This window comes from Gekko japonicus, unplaced genomic scaffold, assembly GCF_001447785.1.
Source record: "Gekko japonicus isolate JY-2015 unplaced genomic scaffold, Gekko_japonicus_V1.1 scaffold802, whole genome shotgun sequence".
Classification (NCBI taxonomy): domain Eukaryota; kingdom Metazoa; phylum Chordata; class Lepidosauria; order Squamata; family Gekkonidae; genus Gekko; species Gekko japonicus.
In genome coordinates, this window is record NW_015175994.1 from 260,341 (window position 1) to 278,656 (window position 18,316).

General features: G+C 41.9%; 1 protein-coding gene across 1 annotated transcript in view; it reads right to left on the minus strand.

Annotated features, from left to right (window-relative positions):
- CCDC178 (coiled-coil domain containing 178) overlaps positions 1–18,316 on the minus strand; it is a 351,905-nt gene that overhangs the window by 148,833 nt on the left and 184,756 nt on the right. The window contains exon 17 of the mRNA XM_015426392.1: positions 10,579–10,728. Coding sequence (XP_015281878.1) covers positions 10,579–10,728 — 150 coding nt within the window. The remainder of the gene's footprint in view (positions 1–10,578; positions 10,729–18,316) is intronic.

Below are 18,316 nucleotides of genomic sequence, written 5' to 3' on the forward strand. Positions count from 1 at the left end.
TCTTTGGGTGGCAAACATTATTCCTCCAAACAGGAACAAGAAATATTCCTCCAAAATGAACAAAGATGGATAAAGCAGAAAACTTGTACATCCTTCTTGAGAGAGATTAAAAGGATCATGGTAAAGAACACAGATAAATATCTAATAGCAACATCCTGTCAGAGCAATCTATTGATTCCAGTGCACATATTCTCTCTCTCTCTCCCTCTCTGTCATTTGGAGAACTACATATCTGAAATCATATCCAGCAAGCATACAGTCATCATGTAAGTCTTCAGACCATGTCATCATCATCATCTACGAAACCTCTGCATGTCAATCAGGTATGAAGCGTGTATAAGTTTTCCTATAGTTGTAAGAGCCCTATGACTATCCGTTTCAGAGCAACTTCTCCAGTCAAGTGTATATTTTAATCAGAAACTGACTAGAATACTATATTTTTATATATTCCTGCAGTTTTAACATGCCAGATCACAATCTCATCCAAAATTGTCCATATGGTTCTACATTCTTGATATATGTGTGCTGCCCAAAGGCATACTTTCAAATTTCTAGCATCCACTGGTCTGTAAGATCATGAAAAGTTCCTGTGACTTGAACTTACCGTTCTGATAGTTAAAAACGGAGTGTCCTCAAACACAATAAATGCAATCAATATTACTTTCAGTGTGGTCCTTTTCACTTTTGCATATCTATCAGAGGCTAGCAAAGTAAGACACATGGCCAGATATTGGTTCCTACAATTCTTTTGCATTGCCAGCCAGTATATGTTAGAACCTTCAATGTGTATTGACAGAATTTCATTGAAAAGGGTAAGGTAGCAATCCTAGCTGCACTTACATGGAAGTAAGCCCCATTAAACAGAGTACTATTTATTTCTAAGTAAACATGCAGAAGGTAGCATTTGTGTTTCTGCTCCTCATATCTTCAAATTTATATGTACCCATAGAAAAGACTAATATAGCTTCACATTATTTTTTTTCTTCCAGTCTCCTGATTTTAAGTTTATTATTGTTTCCAAGGGGTTAAATAAGCACTCTGTGTCACGATAAATGTCCAGTGCAGCTCTTGACACAGGATATCTGCTCCTGGTTTTTTAAATCCATATTTACCTATAAAGATATGTATATAATGTCTCTTTATATATTTTATATGTCTGTGTTTATATTTGTAATACGTATAATAGCTATACATACTTGTTTATCTCTTTCAGACTCTGTTCTTGAAAAAATGGAAATGCAGCACAGTCTGACTCCTATTAATAGAGCTGTGTCCGGTGCTGAGCTCCCCGCAAGTCTCAGGAGGGAAAGGGGGGCTCGGAAGCTCCCGAAACCCCGAACCTCATCCGCAATGCCCACAACGGGGCGGGAACAACCTGAACGGGACGAGGGTGGGGGAACTGACTGGCACAAGGCGCGGAGGGGAATGGGCATGGATGAAGGAGCGGGACAGATGGCAGGGTCCAGCCTTACCCCCAAAGAACGCTGACACCAGCCTCTGAGAACCGCCGACGTCAAGAACGATGGTGTGGGCTTCATCGCCCAACCCGGAAGTGGGCACTCCCTCCCGTGCACAACACTAAGTATACAGGGGGTGGAACTAACAAGCAGGAAGTCACCCAGGATAGAACACGGTGACGGGCAGGTGTTATAGCCTATAAGGGTGTTAATCACTAATAAGGGGGCACTAAGGAGGGAGGGTGGGTTATAAAAAGGAGGAAACTAGAGAGTGCCGGGGAGGAATAACGGACAGATCTCGGAGGCTACACAGAGAGAGAGAGAAAGCAGAGGTCTGTCCAAGGAAGATTGCTGGGGTGTGATGTAACCCCCAGCACTTCTAAATCTGAGGCATTCGTTTCCTCCCTCTATTCAACACGGCTACGGGGTTTTCTGCACCCGAGGTGGACCCCGAGCATGACAAGCTGCAACAAACCTTAGGCAAGCTTTCTTTCCCCAGGTACAGCACAACTCTGGGTTAGGAAACACCTGGAGATTTTGGGGGTGGAGCCTGGGGAAGGCCAGGTTTGGGTAGGGGAGGGACCTCAGCAGGGTACAATGCCACAGAGTCTACCCTCTGAAGCAGCCATGTTCTCCAGGGGAACTGATCTTTGTAGCCTGGAGATGAGTTATAATACTAGGAGATATCCCTGCACCACCAAGAGGTTGGCAGCCCTATACCTCACACATCATTCGGGCAGGTAGCAGCCATCCAGCTGAGACAATTTTGACTGTTCACTGCCTTGGGGACCCTGAACTGGGTGGAAAGGTGGCATAAAAATATTATAAATAAAACAAAGAAATATATTTGTAGACACTCCTGTGAAAAGCACTCACGGCATTTCTTGTTCTCTTTATTAATATATAATAAAAAAATTTGCAGAGCTGTGTGTGTTTTGACAATCGACACCTTCCCTGTCTTTCTTACAGTTCACTTATAGGCAGCATTACACCTTTCTAAGTCCACTGAAGCCAGTGGGCTTAGAAGGGTATAACTCTGCCTAGGAATCCATGATTAAACAGCTTTTTACACTTTGTCACTTTTAACACTATCATTCTCACACATTAAGAACACTTCAGTAAAATAAATACCCAATATTCTGGATGTGTTTCTGGCTGAAAAGTGTTTTATATACACTAGGGTTACCATTCCACAGGTGGGGGCAGGGGATTCCCTGCTTTTGTGGGCTCCTGCCCACCAGTGGCCATGTGGCCGGAGGGAGGAAATGCCGCCCAGTCCCCAAATAGCAACATCATGCATGACATGCTGACATCACTTCCAGGCCGGTAGGTGCGCCAGTGACTTGGGGGTTGATGCTCTGGTTTTAGGGTAAAACTCTATGGTTTGAGGGTGATGTTACCGTAGAGTTTTGCCCTAAAACCAGAGCATTACCCCTGCCATCATCAACATGCCTATGTCACTTCTGGGTGACATACACATGTCACATAATGTCCCTGTTCACTCCTGGAACACCCCCCAACCCCCCCACTGGCACAATGATTGGACCTGGCAACCCTAATATACACCCTGGAAATAAATAAATAAAATACAAGGGTACAATTTTATATTTCTGTTCAACCAAATAAAGCATTGCATCTGTAGATAATCTCCAGGACAGTTCACTTCAGTCACTTTTTCCAGAAAGATCTAAAAAAAATTGGAGCCAGATGTACCTGTTAAGCTTTCTAAAGAAACAAACAATTTTAAAGGTTTGGTCTAATCTTCTTATTTTCTCAGCTACAGTGGCTGTGGGAAAATAGAAACACAAAGGGTTCCTTATTTCCATTTGCAACTTGGTTGTTGACTAGGACATATTTTCATTTAAATTCAGCAGCTTTTATAGTACACCATGCATTTCTTATTCTTGCTCTAAAATTATAATTTTATAATTACAATTCAGTGGCTTTTATATTACACCAGTTCTCCAATTGCTAATTTATTAGGCCCTGGTTCAGTGAAAGCTATTGACTATCCCCTACAATTAGTAAGTAACTTAAAATATATCTTTTTTGGCATATGCTTCGGGGGGGTATAAATCAAATCAATAAATAAAAACAAAATGTTATTGTGATGCCCCCTTAATTGGGGAGGTCTGGTTTTACTTTGAATTGTTCTTTCTGTTTTGTTTTACTCTGTATATATCCGGCTGCCACCAGGAAATCTGAGGCTTTCCAAACCTTTATGGTGTTACTCTTGCTATTACTAGGTAGGTAGGTCGGGTCTTTAGGCTTTCAAGGGACTATGTGTTCCTCAGGATGTATTTATTTCAGAGCTGGTATACTTGAATGAAATAGGATTTATTTAAATAAAGCATACATACGAGGGTAGAACCATGTAACTAGTAAAGTAGGTATAACACACAGTTTGCTCCCTACTGACAGGGATTTTTCATAGGTAACTTTGTAACACTTTTCCTTCAAGTCCATATAATCTTTACTGTTTCCTAGACTCTCAGCTTTCAGCTTATAACTCCTATAACACAGAACTGAATGTCTCTCCTTTCACACACAAATATTGAACTCAGAACTCTTATATCATACAAGACTGCTTCACTCTTTTCATACACAGGACCAACTTATCCCACACAGGGATGTGTCTCCTTCTCTCAGAGACAGAACTTAACTGACTTAACAACTGTCTTTTTCAACTGTCCCCACTCTGTCACTCTTGACAGACATAAATATCATCCACACAGCATCACTTCCAAAACCCCTCCCCCTCTCTTTCACTCACCAATCACACCACTTGCCTGTTTCAACCACCCTAGACTATCTCTCATCGCCATGCAACCAAACTTTTAAAGACACACACACACAGTTAAACATGAAATCATTACAGTTATCATTTCTAATAATTAATTAATAATTTGTTTTGTTTTGTTTTTCTTCTCCAGAAAAAAATTATCTTGGCCAATTTATAAGGTATGATTGTTGCATTGTAATGTCAGGAGACATTCTGTCATATCACTGAGGAAGGCCAATGGCCCAAAATACGTCTGGTCAAGGTCAATAATGGTCATTTTGGGTTGTCACTGTATAACTTGATTCTTAATTGAGGCTATCACTAGGGCTAATATCTGTTTTTTAATCTACTTTGTAATAAATGCATGTATATTTTGTATATCTGTCAGTATTTAGAATTTTGATTTGACTAACAGAATTACTGGGCCTATACATTCAGATCGTCTTAATCTTTAGCTTCTTAATTAAAAATTCAGTTTGGGTTACCCCCCCCCCTTTTCATTATCACTTGTATGGCCGTGGTCCCGCCCCCAGCGTGCCCGGCGTCATGACATCACTGCCCTGTAATGCGCATGCCGGGGCGGGGTTCTCCCCGGGGCCCGATTCCCCGGCGTCTGGGAACGGGCCTCTGGGCGGGGGATTTTCCGCCCCCTGGGGGGATTTGGTAGCCCTAGGACCCACATATCTGAAGGACCTAGGTTTACCAGGTGCTGTGGCAGGAGACCTATCAGCCTATGCCTGGTGTCCTTGCTGCCTTGCACAGTGGTGGGAGAAAAATGGGCGAGGGGGAAGCATAAACTCAGAAGTGATGTCACTGCTTTGGCATGACACTCTAGGATCCCCCAATTTTATGGTAAAGACACAGGGAGGGATCCTAGAGTGTCGTATCAGCTTGATGATGTTCTTCTGGTTTACCCTGGAAGTGGTGTGATGTCATTCCACTGTCTCTGCCCTCCCTCCATCTCCTACCAGAAGCAACAGCTGCAGTTATCTGAGCAAAGTCCACTGAAGGTGCCACCCTGCAAATGGCTAAGATCAACTGCCCATATTTGAGCATTCTCTGTTGTGGCTCCCACTTTGAGGAATTGCCTGCCTGAGGCCAGGAAGGCTCCTACGCGTCTACTGGTAATGGAATTGTTCAGGAGAACACTTTTATAAAGGGAATAGGACTCTAGTGAAATGGAACTGTTCAGGAGGATGCTTTTACAAAGGGGCAAAGGCTGCAGTATATGCCACTGTTTATTGTATGCAATTCTTGTTTTTACTGCGTTGCTTTCTAAGTTTTGTAATCCACTTTTTGCATTTTAGGTCTCATACTGTTTTTATTTAATTGTTTTCTAACTTTGAAACCCAGTCTTCTTATAATGCTTAGTATATGTCTTCTACTGTTGCTATTGCTCTAAATTTTATATGCACTGAGTCATAATGAGAAAGGTGGACTATGAAGTAAATAAATAAAATAGTCAATTGAATATGGACATTTCTTTGTTGGAAGGGAATTGTGAAGGTCTTGTGCACTAATATCTATGAAAGAAATATATCCAGCATTAAAAATAACATTTAATTGGCATACATTTACACTAAGTGGTTGTATAAGATGTGATAGTAGCATAGCTTCAACGCTGATAACACCCCAAAGTAGACACAATACACAGCATGGTCAGATATAGCTGTATTTTCTGAATGGACTGCTACGCGCAACCAAATGTTAGTTAACAGGAGAAGATACTGAAAATGGCTATGATTTAAAAATGGGAGTTTTGAATAAGAATGAAGTGGAAAAGGAACAGAACTGTGTTATATGCAAAAGCTGGAAAGGGTCTCTCGCAAGATTTTTTTTTTTTTTTGCCAAGTATGCCAGCACAGTCTTTTGATTCTAATATGAAACTATAGTAAGGATCATTGCACTAATGCATGAGGATTTGTGATAATGTTGCAGAAATTTTACTATCAAAACTGAACTGCAGTGTAATGACTTTTGTTATCATGGTTTCTAATAACTATTCAGCATGAATTGACCCTATAGTAAGTCTACCACTCTGAAAATACTAGAGAGGAGAAAGCAAACAAAATATTGTGAAATTCATATAAAGTATGTGCCAGAATGCTATCAGAACTGATGTAATAATTTATATCAGAACTGTATTAGTAGTCCTTTCTCCAGTATCAATGGATTCCTGTCAGGTTCCACAGCCAGCAACGGAGTACATGCTTATCAGAAAGGTTATACTTTATTGAAGAGCTATAGATGCATTAACAGAAGCACTGTTAAGAATGGCGTCACCTCTACAAGCATAATGAGATATAGGGCATCCGTATGCACACACACACACCATCCCTAAGCCAATTAGCCGGACTCCCACGCGCGGGAGAATAGCTCCAAACCGTTAGAGCCAGAGCTGGGAACCGATAGAGCTCCCACGGCCTTCCCTGAGCTCCAGACACTACACCACCTGCACCTCTTATAACAGCGTTACAGCAGAGAAGAAGCACAGAAGGAATGCAGCAATAATTAGTACACAGAAAAGGGAAGCCTATGGCCTCCTGAACCAGCATGGCAGCATAGCTGACAGTTCCTGTCTTACCATTCCTCTTTGCCTCACTCTGTTCACAGCCTGATCTACATCTTGCTTCCTTTCATCCAGATTTTCATCTACTTTCTTTCATTATGAATCTGCTACCACACTAACTGCAACCTATAAACCTGTTCCTCCATTTCTATATTGGAGTAAGAAGGCAGGAGGCAGTTTCTTCTATGCCATGTCATGTACCAGTTATGAAAATGGGCCAACAGCATTATGTAACTAGAATCTGCCAAAAGCTGCAGCGCTGCAGTAAAGCAAGAACTCTCTCTTGCCCAGTGGCTGAACCAAGGAGGATGACAAACATAATGCTCCTGCTTTGATTTCCACAATGCAAAGTCACAATAAAATGACCTATGTAAAAGAACGTCTGTGCTTACTGTGAAAAATGAATCCACCAGATTAATCTTATATCAATTTACTGAGAATACAAAAGAGTTTTGTACTACAGCTGAGCACAAACTGTGAGAAATCTGTCCACCTAGTTTAAAACTCAAGTCTTGATTCTACAAAACAACAATAGAAGCTAATTTTGACCATCTCTTTTTCAGGGGGAAAAACACTCTGTGTACTTGGGAAAGGGTGAACATGAGAGTGATTTTCTTCTTGAACATTCATGTCACCATGATGTATATGTGCAGTACAGCAACTACAAAAATCATTACAGTGTTACTCCCACAAAATTGATTTTCTGTTGCAGTTGTAAGTCACTTATTAGTAAAAATCTGTAGAAAAATACACCTTTTAATAGGAGCAGTACATAACCAACCTTTTCTTGTTCTATTGTAATTAGTACAAATATTTTTATGTGCTGAGTTTGTATTTATAATGGGCTGAGTTACCAAAAGAATATCTCAGCTACATTTTCCAGTTTAGATCCTTGTAGAACTATACTCTCTTTGTTTACATATCCTCTGTAAATATTAGTAAAGCATACATAAATACAGATATTTCCTTAAATTCCTGGATTAGTTTTTCAAAACTCATCATCATTCCAAGCACTTATTATAGTTCTGTGACCAGATGACACAGAATGATGGACTAAGCAACATGTGATACAGCATCATCTTCTAACTATCTATAGGGTTGTAAACATAAAGGATAATTTTAGCAAAACTCCTATTTAGATGGAGTTCATATTGCTGGCCTGTTACATCTTTACTTCCTTTGCTGATCAATTTTCATTGATTTTTGCAGTTATGCAGTGGTGATATCCACATGCAATCTAATCTTATTAAAAGCTTTGGCAGCCCTTGGCATCCTAGGCACATTATAAGAAGTAATCCCTAAAAAAATCAAAGGAAATTGTGATATAAGGAATCCTTTTCGGAACATACTTACATACGCTTCTACAATGTAACATTTTCTACAATTTTCATTTCATTTTCCTCCTGCTGCATCATAAGACTGTTTTGAAATCCCCAAGTTCATAAATTAGATTTTAAAAAATGAATATATTGCAGAGTAATCAGCAGATCATTTCAAAGCTATTCATCATTTCAAAGCTATTCATTCTGTAATCCACATCTAACCAGATTAAGGAATACATTTGACATCAGATCTGGGAACATGAAGCTGGGTCATAGCACAAAAGGTGTGTTTAAGAGATGTAATTTATAGTGGAGAAGTGGTAAACAGGAGAGAGAACTTAATCCTTCCATTATCTAACACTTTTGCTCTGCTGTTCCAACTAGTACTTGTTTTATGAGCAGTGAACAATAGCAGTGTGCCACTGCTGATAACAGGACAGCCCTTTTACTCAGAGATGTGCGTTTGGAAATTAATAAAAACAAACTGAAAACACTTTAAAAATACTGATAACATGAATTTAAAATAAAAATCACATTAAAGGTATTTAAAGACATCTGGATATGACAGCTATTCCAGTTCCTACTTTACAATTAAAGGAAGTAAGAAAGGCAATATGGCAATATGTAACTGACAGGCACGTTTACCAATCAGCAGAGTCACACACAAATTTTGCTACTGTAGAAAATTAATCTGATGGATTTATATTTTAAAAGTTATGTTTAAACCCGCCACATTGCTGAAGGGATAGATTTAATTTGATTCTGTAGAAGCAGTAGGGTCTAATTTTTTGCTTTCCATTCTGTTTTCTATGAGGCTGCACCCATTAGTCAGGGAGTAAACATTTTGATTGCACGTGCTGGCATACAAGCAGACCTACAGATTTGAGACTAGGTGATGGAGGCAAATCCCCCTGCCCCCCAATGACAGGCAGCACTTCTGTTACCCTGGCAGATCCAAACATTTTGCTCATATATGCTGGTATATATAGCACTACAGACTAGGGAGGGGAAATGGAGACAAGCACATAGGAAGGGGGAGCCCCAGAGCCTCTCTGCTGTGGCGGGGGGGGATGGGGAAGTGAGGGGCAGGCTGTGGGGCCCCTGGAGAAGGACAGGCAGGGATCCCAGTCATGTTTAAATGCCCAATCTCGGGGAGGGAAAGAAAAGAATTTAAAGCTGCCTTCTTTCCCCCCCTCTTCTCTCCCAGAGCTTCTCTGTCACAGCGTAGAGGCTCAGGGAGAGAAAGGAGAGGAGCCATGTTTCCATGCCTGCCCCTCGCTTTCCCAGCCCTCCAGCTGTGATGGGGGAGCTGGGGAAGCGAGGGGCAGGCATGGAAACATGCCTGGGCTCCTTACCTGTCCCTCTCCAGTTGCCCTGCAGGGATCCCAGGCATGTTTAAGTGCCTTTCTTTCCTTCCCTAAGATTGGCATTTAAACCTGCCTTCTTTCCCCACCCCCCGTCCCTCCTTGAGCGTCTCCACAGTAGTGGAGAGGCTCAGGAAGAAAAGGAGGCATGTTTCCATGCCTGCCCTTGGCTTCCCCAGCGAACCCACAGTGAGGGGTGCTAGGGAAGCAAAGGGCAGGCACAGAAACATGCCTGGGCTCCTTGCCTTCCCTTCTCCAGCTACCCCGGGTCAGCTAGAGAAGGGAAGGCAGAGGGAGGAGGCTTTGCCTTGTCAGTTTCACTCCCCTGGCTGGTCTGCTGTTTAGTTTAAATGGCTTAAACCCAACAGCTGACTGGCGGGGAGTGAAATTAACAAGGAAAGCTGAACTTCAGTTGCTGTAGATATTCCAGCTGAACTGCTTCCAGAGGGAAAGAAAGCATTTTTACATGCCTCCCTTCCCTCCTGTCATGTATATCAGACCCAAATATATATTCGGCAATACCGAATATTTCTCCAGTCCTGATACTTTACCAGTATTGGACTGGGGATATTTGGCATTTACCAATATTTTTCGGGTCTGATATACCCGAAGCTGAAAAATACCAACTTTTTTTTTTGGCACACCCTGTTTCCCATTGAAATAAATGACTATAATAATAAAGAAATAAAACCCATGTAAGACCAAGAATAATGAAAAATAATAGTAGCTTTGTGAAAGTAAAAAGCAACACAAAGTGCTCATGCAATACAATGAAGTAATACATAAAAGAAATTCAAGTTATCCATGTACTTCATGACTGAGTTCTAAGCCGCGAGCAGCGAACCCACCCGGGTGCTGGTAGGAAAACCCCACCCCTGAATCAATGTGGCCATAGTATTAGGAACATTTGCACTTGCAACAAAAATTGTAAACCACTCTGAGACCTTCGGGTCTGAGCGGTATAGAAGTCGAATAATAAATAAATAAATAAAAATAAATAAAAACAGTAAATTAATTAGTAATAATTACCAAATAGATTTTAAGAACTAAATAATTGGGGAATCGAACATATATGCTACTTTACCTGCTGTTTATCTCTTAATGCTCCTTCAGCCCTGACTTTATTGTTGCAAAGGTCCATAAGCTTGTCCTTGCTATTTAGATAGCATATCTGGAGCATTTGATATTCTTGAGCTAAACGCAAGTTTTCTTCCATTGCATTGTCCAGACCAGTCTACAAATAAATATTTCTGGTAAGTGTGACAATTTTTGTAAAAAGCTATGACTTTATTTCCTCAACATTATGTACTACCTGTGTGACCTGTGGTACAGGGCTTGACAAATCCCAGATGTTAGGGTACCATGGTACCTAATAATTTCATTGTGGCACCCAGTATTTTTAGCCATTATTTTATTAATGATCCTAAGAAATACAAAGCTTATTTATCATTTCACATAAGAATACGTTTTATCGTATGATATAAAAATGCCTGCAAATGAAATACTTGTCATTGTTTATATGTTAACTTCACAATGTATACATTAACTTCACGACATTCAATGGTGGTAGATCAATTCATTTCTTAACTGGTTGTTTTCTATATGGCTCAAATTTTCAAGTAAATGTAGCTTTTTAAAGCAATGATGAAATTATGAGAATTAGGGTTAGATGTTACGTTTTTATTGTGATGATGCCAGACTTACTCCATATTTATTTATACACTACAACATGGGAGGGGGAGAAGGTCACTTGGGAGACACCAGTCTCCAAGCACTTCCAAGTATCTCTTTTCTTCCTCCAGTGCTGCTGTAATCACTTCCTTATCCTTCCCTTTAAAAATTATCACACAAAGATTTCTTTATCTTTAATGCACACACACCCCTTTGGTCTGGATAGGGAAATGACAGAATTAGCACACTCATCCTCCACCTGTCCCCTTCCTCTTTTATGCACATTCACACACACACAAACACCCACCCCCCATGCTCTGGATAAAAAAGGATCATGCTATTGGCTTTTTCCCTCCTGTATCAACACTGTTATTACACTGAGCTAAATGTATGTTCCCTCTGCCCCATAGGTCAACTTACAATGGTGCTAGTGATTTGTTTTGGGGAAAAGCAGAGAAAAGGTTTCACCACCTGAGCACTGCAGACCTGCTCTGAAAAACTCTAATTTTGGTACAGGCTGCCATTTTGAGACTGCCTCCACCCACTGAGCTTTCTATTTGTGCATGGTAGTTTGATCGAAGGTCAAAGAAGACGGGGACGGCAAAGGATGAGATGGTTAGACAGTGTCATTGATGCAACGAACACGAAATTGAGCCAACTTCAGAGGACGGCGGAAGACAGGAGGGCCTGACGGGAGATGATCCATGGGGTCGCGAAGAGTCGGACTCGACTGTGCGACTGAACAACAACAACAAAGTTCCAAAACCCTTGAAAAAAATTAAGCATCTCTGAAAAACATAAAGTCTGCCCTCCCCTGCACTACAGCACTTTTGTTATAGCTTAATACACTAATAAGAATCCATGAAGAGTTTAGGATTAGGTTTTGTGGTGGCAATAATACTAAATAAATAAATATATAAATAAATAATATGGTAATTAAAATATAAAACCTTGAAGGCTGAGAGACTGGCGTATACATTTTTGGATTGGTTCTTAAAGCCAAAGAAAATTTGTCATGGCCTGATGCCATGTATTGTACGTATTTTACAACATAGTACGGTACTGCCTATGCCTAAATAATAATAGGATGACAGTGGATATAATAAGCAACAGGAAAAAGACAGTTTGCACACCTCAATATTCATGCTTCATCTCTAATAAAAAAATACACTGTGAAGAAACTTAAAGCTAGTGTGGTATAGTGCTTTGAGTGTCAGACTAGGATGTGGGAGACCCAAATTCAAATCCCTACTCTGCCATGGCGGTTTGTCAGGTAACCTTGGGCCAGTTATGCATTCTCAGCCCAATGTATCTCACAGGTAGGGTTGCCAGCTGGTCAGGGGGGTCAGGGTCAGGGACAAGTTTATATGTGGGGGGTCAGGGACATTTGTAATAGTGATATGTTTCTTTGTGGAAAAAACTGGAAATGATGTCTGATTCTCTATAAATAGCTGGAGACTCTATGGTAAGATGTTTCTAGAGAGGCATAATGTCACTTCTGGGTTTTCCCCATTAACGCCATTGCACAGTCGGCAATTTCATCTTCATTTTTCTCCTGCCAGCTGACAGAGTGGCAGTTGCTAGCAGGGGTTGCCGGCATCATAGTAGGAGAAGTGGCAACCCTACACAGGGTTGTTGTGAGAATAAAAGGAAGAAGAGGAGAATGATGAAAGTCATTTTGGCTCTCTATTGGGGAGAAAGACAGAGTATAAATGAAGTATGTAAATAAAGAAATGCCCTGATTCATTTGATATAGACGCACATCACAATAGTCAGCAGGTTCTCACTGATTTTCATGGATATGTCTAACACGAACAAGAATCCAAACCATCCAGACCCACTAATCAAAAGTGTGGCAATCAGATGTACCAAAAGAATTTGCGGTAATGTATGAATGGCTATGTGAGTATGTATTTTGACCCTAATATACACATCAGGAAATAGATAATTGCAGTAGTTCCAGAGGCAAATTGGCACGCCTTAAAAGGAGCAGGATAATTTGTTAGCTCCTCTACTGAAGGCTGATACATGACATAATAAATTACGTCTCTCTTCCTAGTTTAGAATTTTAATTCCAAGAGTGCAATATATCTATTTGCTGAGAATTTTATTCCCAATAACACAATATCTCTGAGAACTCTGGAATGAAAATTCAAACGTTTCAGAAGCGGTGACTATCAAAAATCCCATTGATTTTAAAGGAATTTAAGCTTCATTAATCTTTTCTGGAATGGGATCTTAGTTTTCATATGCAGAATGTTTTTCCCTCTTTTTCAGATCCTGTTATGTTCAGGATCAGTTCAGCCAAAAAAAAAAGTTTTCTCTCTAGATTTTTGTATAGCCTAGTGTAATCTATGGTAAACCATGAACACTTACTAAATTAACTTTTAGGTTGTTCTTCATCTAAAATCATCTGAGGACATTCCTAGATTCCTGTAGAGTTAGAGGTAACCACTGGAACTAATTTGTTCAGACCTTGTATCAGGGGAGCAGGAAACACAGAATGAGTTCTGGATTTTGGGATACTGGTCTGATCTAGCTGTGAATCTAGGGTTGGTGGGAGAGTTTGGGGGTGAGGACATTGGGGACAACGTTGGCTGTGTTGCTATGTCACTTCTGAGAAAAACCCAGAAGTTACATATGCTAGCTCTAGCAACTGCTGTTAATGCTATGGTTTTAACATAGAGTTTCCAGCGATTCCTAGAGCTACTCTATGTCACTTCCAAGTTTCCTTGCAAGTGACATAGCAACACAGTCGATGTTGCTGTGATTTTTAAAAGTTGCAAAAGGCAATTAGGCTTGGAGTGGCAGCAGGCAATTAGGCCTGACAGCCCTATGTGACTCAGGTTTTGTCTACAGCATAATAGCTGCTCAACCTGTATATTTATAAACAGGCATATTATGACACACACAGTAACACTCTTCAGCAGGGGCATTCACTTGTCTCCACGGGGGATGGACATCTGGCTGCATGGGGTTAGGTATGGCCTGTGGACTTCACTACAGCTATAGGAGCATTGGCAGGAGTCAGGCAGGAGGATGCCTGGCTCTTGTGGTGGGATCAGCATGGGGCTGGATCCACTTTAGGGAAACCGGCCTGCATGCTCGTTTTCCAGGAAGGCTTTAGCTACGGCCCTGCCCTTAAGGGATCTTGGGGTAAGGGCTTACAAGGGGCATGCCCAGCTTGAGGTCTGCCAATGGGTTACCCTCATTCTCAAGTGGCAGGAGAGACCACTTATTGGCAATTGTCCTTGTGGAATCTGACATCCTGCTATCCCATGGTTTACCCCCATGCCAGCAGGCAGGCTGGGATGGGCTGGGGTACATCAACTGGCAGGCAGGTCAGTCAATGCCAGGATCCAGCCATCCCATGCTGTACCAAGGCTTCTTTCAGCTGTAACCAATAAAGTCATGGCCATTTTATTCCAAAAGATGAGAGTGATTGTGTTTTATTAGGGGTTGCCATAGGAGGAATCCTTTGCCTTCACTGCCCTCCTCTCCCCTATGCGCTGGGGCTGCAAACAGGCATATTATCATACAGACAGTAACACTCTTCAGCAGAGGCAGACTGGGAGGCAAAACCAGCCCTGTACCTAGCTTGTTCCCAGCACACCTCCCCAATAGAGTTTCACTGTGGTTATAGCTGCTCCAGCGTTGCTGGGTCTGGCTAGGTACTTGCCACAGTGGTGGGTGGGCCAGTGTGGCTGGGGCTGGCTGGAGACTCATGACAGCAGGAGCTACATTTGAATAAAGACGTGTATTTGGATATTAAACCAGAGACAAAAGTTTACCATTTGTGAATATAGTTACTATTAACTATTACCATTCAGAAATAGTCAAGTTTGAACATTATTCCAGCACATGTATATTTGGCTTAGTGGTGAGTACAGGCTTTTGTGGCTTCCCTACTGTTAATGCAGCTGCTGATACAGTGCAGTGGCAACAGAGCAGTTTTTCCTGCAGTTTCCCTGCCCCAGTCCACAAGCAGTGGCTGTATCTCTTCACCAGGGCCACTGGGGATTTTTAATTAACAGTTGTATATGGTTACACTGATATAATGCTGTAACAATATGTGTAACAGGTTCTCTGAATTTTCATCTTTAATTCTTTTGAAGAAAGTAATATTTGAAACAAACTGATATAGGGGATACTTTGGCCTTATTTACACAGCTGATAAAACTCATTTGTAGACTGTGTCATTTCTGACTGTAGTTGGAGGTTCACATGACAGAATGTTCTCCATGAAATAAATTATGACACAGCGAATATTTCAGTAGCAAGCACAAGCTGGAGCTCTTCTACCTACCTCTTCATTGGAAGAAATATCTTGTATAGAGCAGCACTAGAGGTGTGCAGGGGGGGGGGGAATCCAGCAATTTTTTTTTTGCTTTTTCCAGATTTTAATGGAATTAAATAATGAAGCTGAATTTTTTTTGTATTCCCGAATATACCCAAATACCAATACCAGTAATGTATTGGTATCCTGAAATATTTGGGAATACTGAAAAAATTGACTCCATTATATCCTATGGGGCCATTGTAGTCAATGGCAAAAATCTTCTAAGGAGTATTCAGTGGGCGGGGGGAGAAGAGTTTAAGTTAGAGGCACCAAATTTGTACTGCAGCTGCTGGAGCCTCTTCTCAAAAGAACTCCCAATCCCCAGGCAGAAGGCCTAGTCAGTCACACCTTCCCCAAACCAAAAAAGCCCAGAGATAGCAATCACAGTTTAAATTTTTAAAAATTTTAAACTGCAAAAGCCAACAAAAGTACAAGACAAAACCACAAACCAGAGGAGCAAAAAAACCCAACAACCACAACCCCAGGAAGAGGCCTGAGAGGCCCTAGGGCTCAAAGGCCTAGTAACCCCCCCAGGTCTCAACCCATCAGCCCACAACAAAATGAGAAAAGTTTTTAAAAACTGGCCCTAATCAGTCAAACCAGTGGATGTCTTCAGTCTTCTGTTCTCCAGCAGGCAGGATCTTGATCCAAAGCAGTTCAAGTTAGTCTCCCAGGAAGCAGCAGGAAAGTCAGGCTCAAAGCAGTAGCTGAAGCAGAAGCCAGCCACGCAATCTCCAACCAAAGCTCTCTCAACAGGAATGGAGTCAGCCAGCCAGATACCCCAGCTTTTATGCTCTCTGGCCATACACAGAAGTATTTCAAAAAAGAACAAACTTTTGTGATTGGCCAAAGAGCACTGTGCCCACCCTTACCTGTAATCCTGTTGGCCAGTACTCCTCCCCTCTCCTGTCCCTGGGAAAGCAAGCTCGTAGTTGGGTTTCAAGTTTGAAGCCAACAGTAACAACAGCCTTGCAAGCTGCAATGCCATTTGCAAATGCATTGCAGTGATTGGCTGTATGTAAGGTCCCTCCCTCCTGAAAAGCAGTGCAAAGGGCGGGAAAGAGACAGAAACAGCAGGAAAGAGAAGGTAAATGCAGTCCTTTAAAGCTTAACTCCCCCGAGCCTGTATTCAGCAATGCTGAATAGTATTCAGCAATGCCGAATAATTTTCAGCAGCTGAATCAGATCAGAGATTCTGATTCGGCTTGCCGAATACCTGAAAAATGTCAAAAAGGCATTGGGGTGTGTGTTTTCGTTTGGCTTTACTGAATGCATACCCCTAAGCACCACTCAGTCATGTGACCCACCATTTGCAGTTTTAAGTGGTAGAGCCCAGACCAAGGTTTAACATCTCAGTGAAATAAGGATACCATTCCCCAGGTGGGGGCAGGGGATCCCCCGCTTTCATGGGCTCCTGCCCACCAGTGGCCAACTGGCTGGCGGGAGGAAAGTCCCCCCTCCCCCCCCACAGCCACCGTGATGTGAGCACGCTGGGGGGAATGCTTTGCTTTTTGGGCAAAACTCTATGGTTTGAAACCGTTTTTACCATAAGAGTTTTGTCCAAAAAGCAGAGCGATATTGCTGATGTGCTGATGTCACTTCTGGGTGATGTCAGTGCATCACACGGCATCCCCACACACCCCTGGAACACCCTCCAAATCCCCCCACCAGCATGATGAAGGGATCTGGCAACCCTACAGTGAAAACACGATATGGCAATAATGTAACAATATAACAGGTAAAGGGGAATTGTCTCACTTCAGGAATAATATACAGCATAGCACATTTTTCATGATCTTACCTTGACTGAGCAACATACAGGGTTTCCATTATAATGGTGACATTTAACACTTGCAAGTAATTAACATTTCTACAGTAATCAGAGTCCTAGCAAATGAGTGGATATTAGGAATACTGTGAAAATGGCACTTATTTGCAAAGAGTAAAGGTCAGCATTTTAATTGCAAACAAGCAGGGTAAATGAAGATTTCAAGAACAATGTGCTCAAGGTTCATAAAAGAAATGGCAACTAAAACATGCAAATAATCAAAGTTCAAAAACACTAGAAACTTAAAAGATGGCTGGTGAAGAACAGATCTTCAAAGGTCTATGAAGGCCGCCAAAGAAACTAAGTTTATGGCCTTATATAAAATGAATAATCCGCTGTGAGACTCCTTTGGGGAGTGAATGGTGGGGTATAAATCCAATCTCCTCCTCCTCCTCCTCCTCCTCCTCCTCCTCCTCTTCTTCTTGGAAGCACTATATTTAGAGATATTACATAGTCTAAGCATTCAATATCAATAGCAGGGGCAGAGCTATTTTGATTGATGGCTTCAGTGTGAATGTCACTGCCACTTACTGGATAATGGCCATGACATCACTGGTGGTGAGAAATCTATATATCTAATAGCGAAGGCACTCCCTGGTGTGGATATCTAAATCTGCACATTGTGGGCACCTGAGGGGCAGGGAGATTTTCCTGCACACTTGGGGCAGTCCCCAGGTGTGCACAAAAATCTAAAAAGTTGAAAAAATATAGGGATATTTCAATCCCCCCAAACGTAAAAGAGTATTTCCTGCGCATGCGCAGGAAACACTCTGGGAACTATGCGGTGGGCCAGCACCTGGAAGCCACTCAGGTCTTGCTGCCGAAGGTGAGGCAGAGGGAGAGGAAGAGGAGATCGGCCACCAGAGACGAGGGGGGGCGGAGACCGGCGGAGGGGGAAGGAGTCGGGGGGGAGATTGGTGCGGCCCGGCGGCTGGAAGCCTCTCAGGCCACGCTGCCAGAGCTGAGACAGGGGGAGGGAAGGAG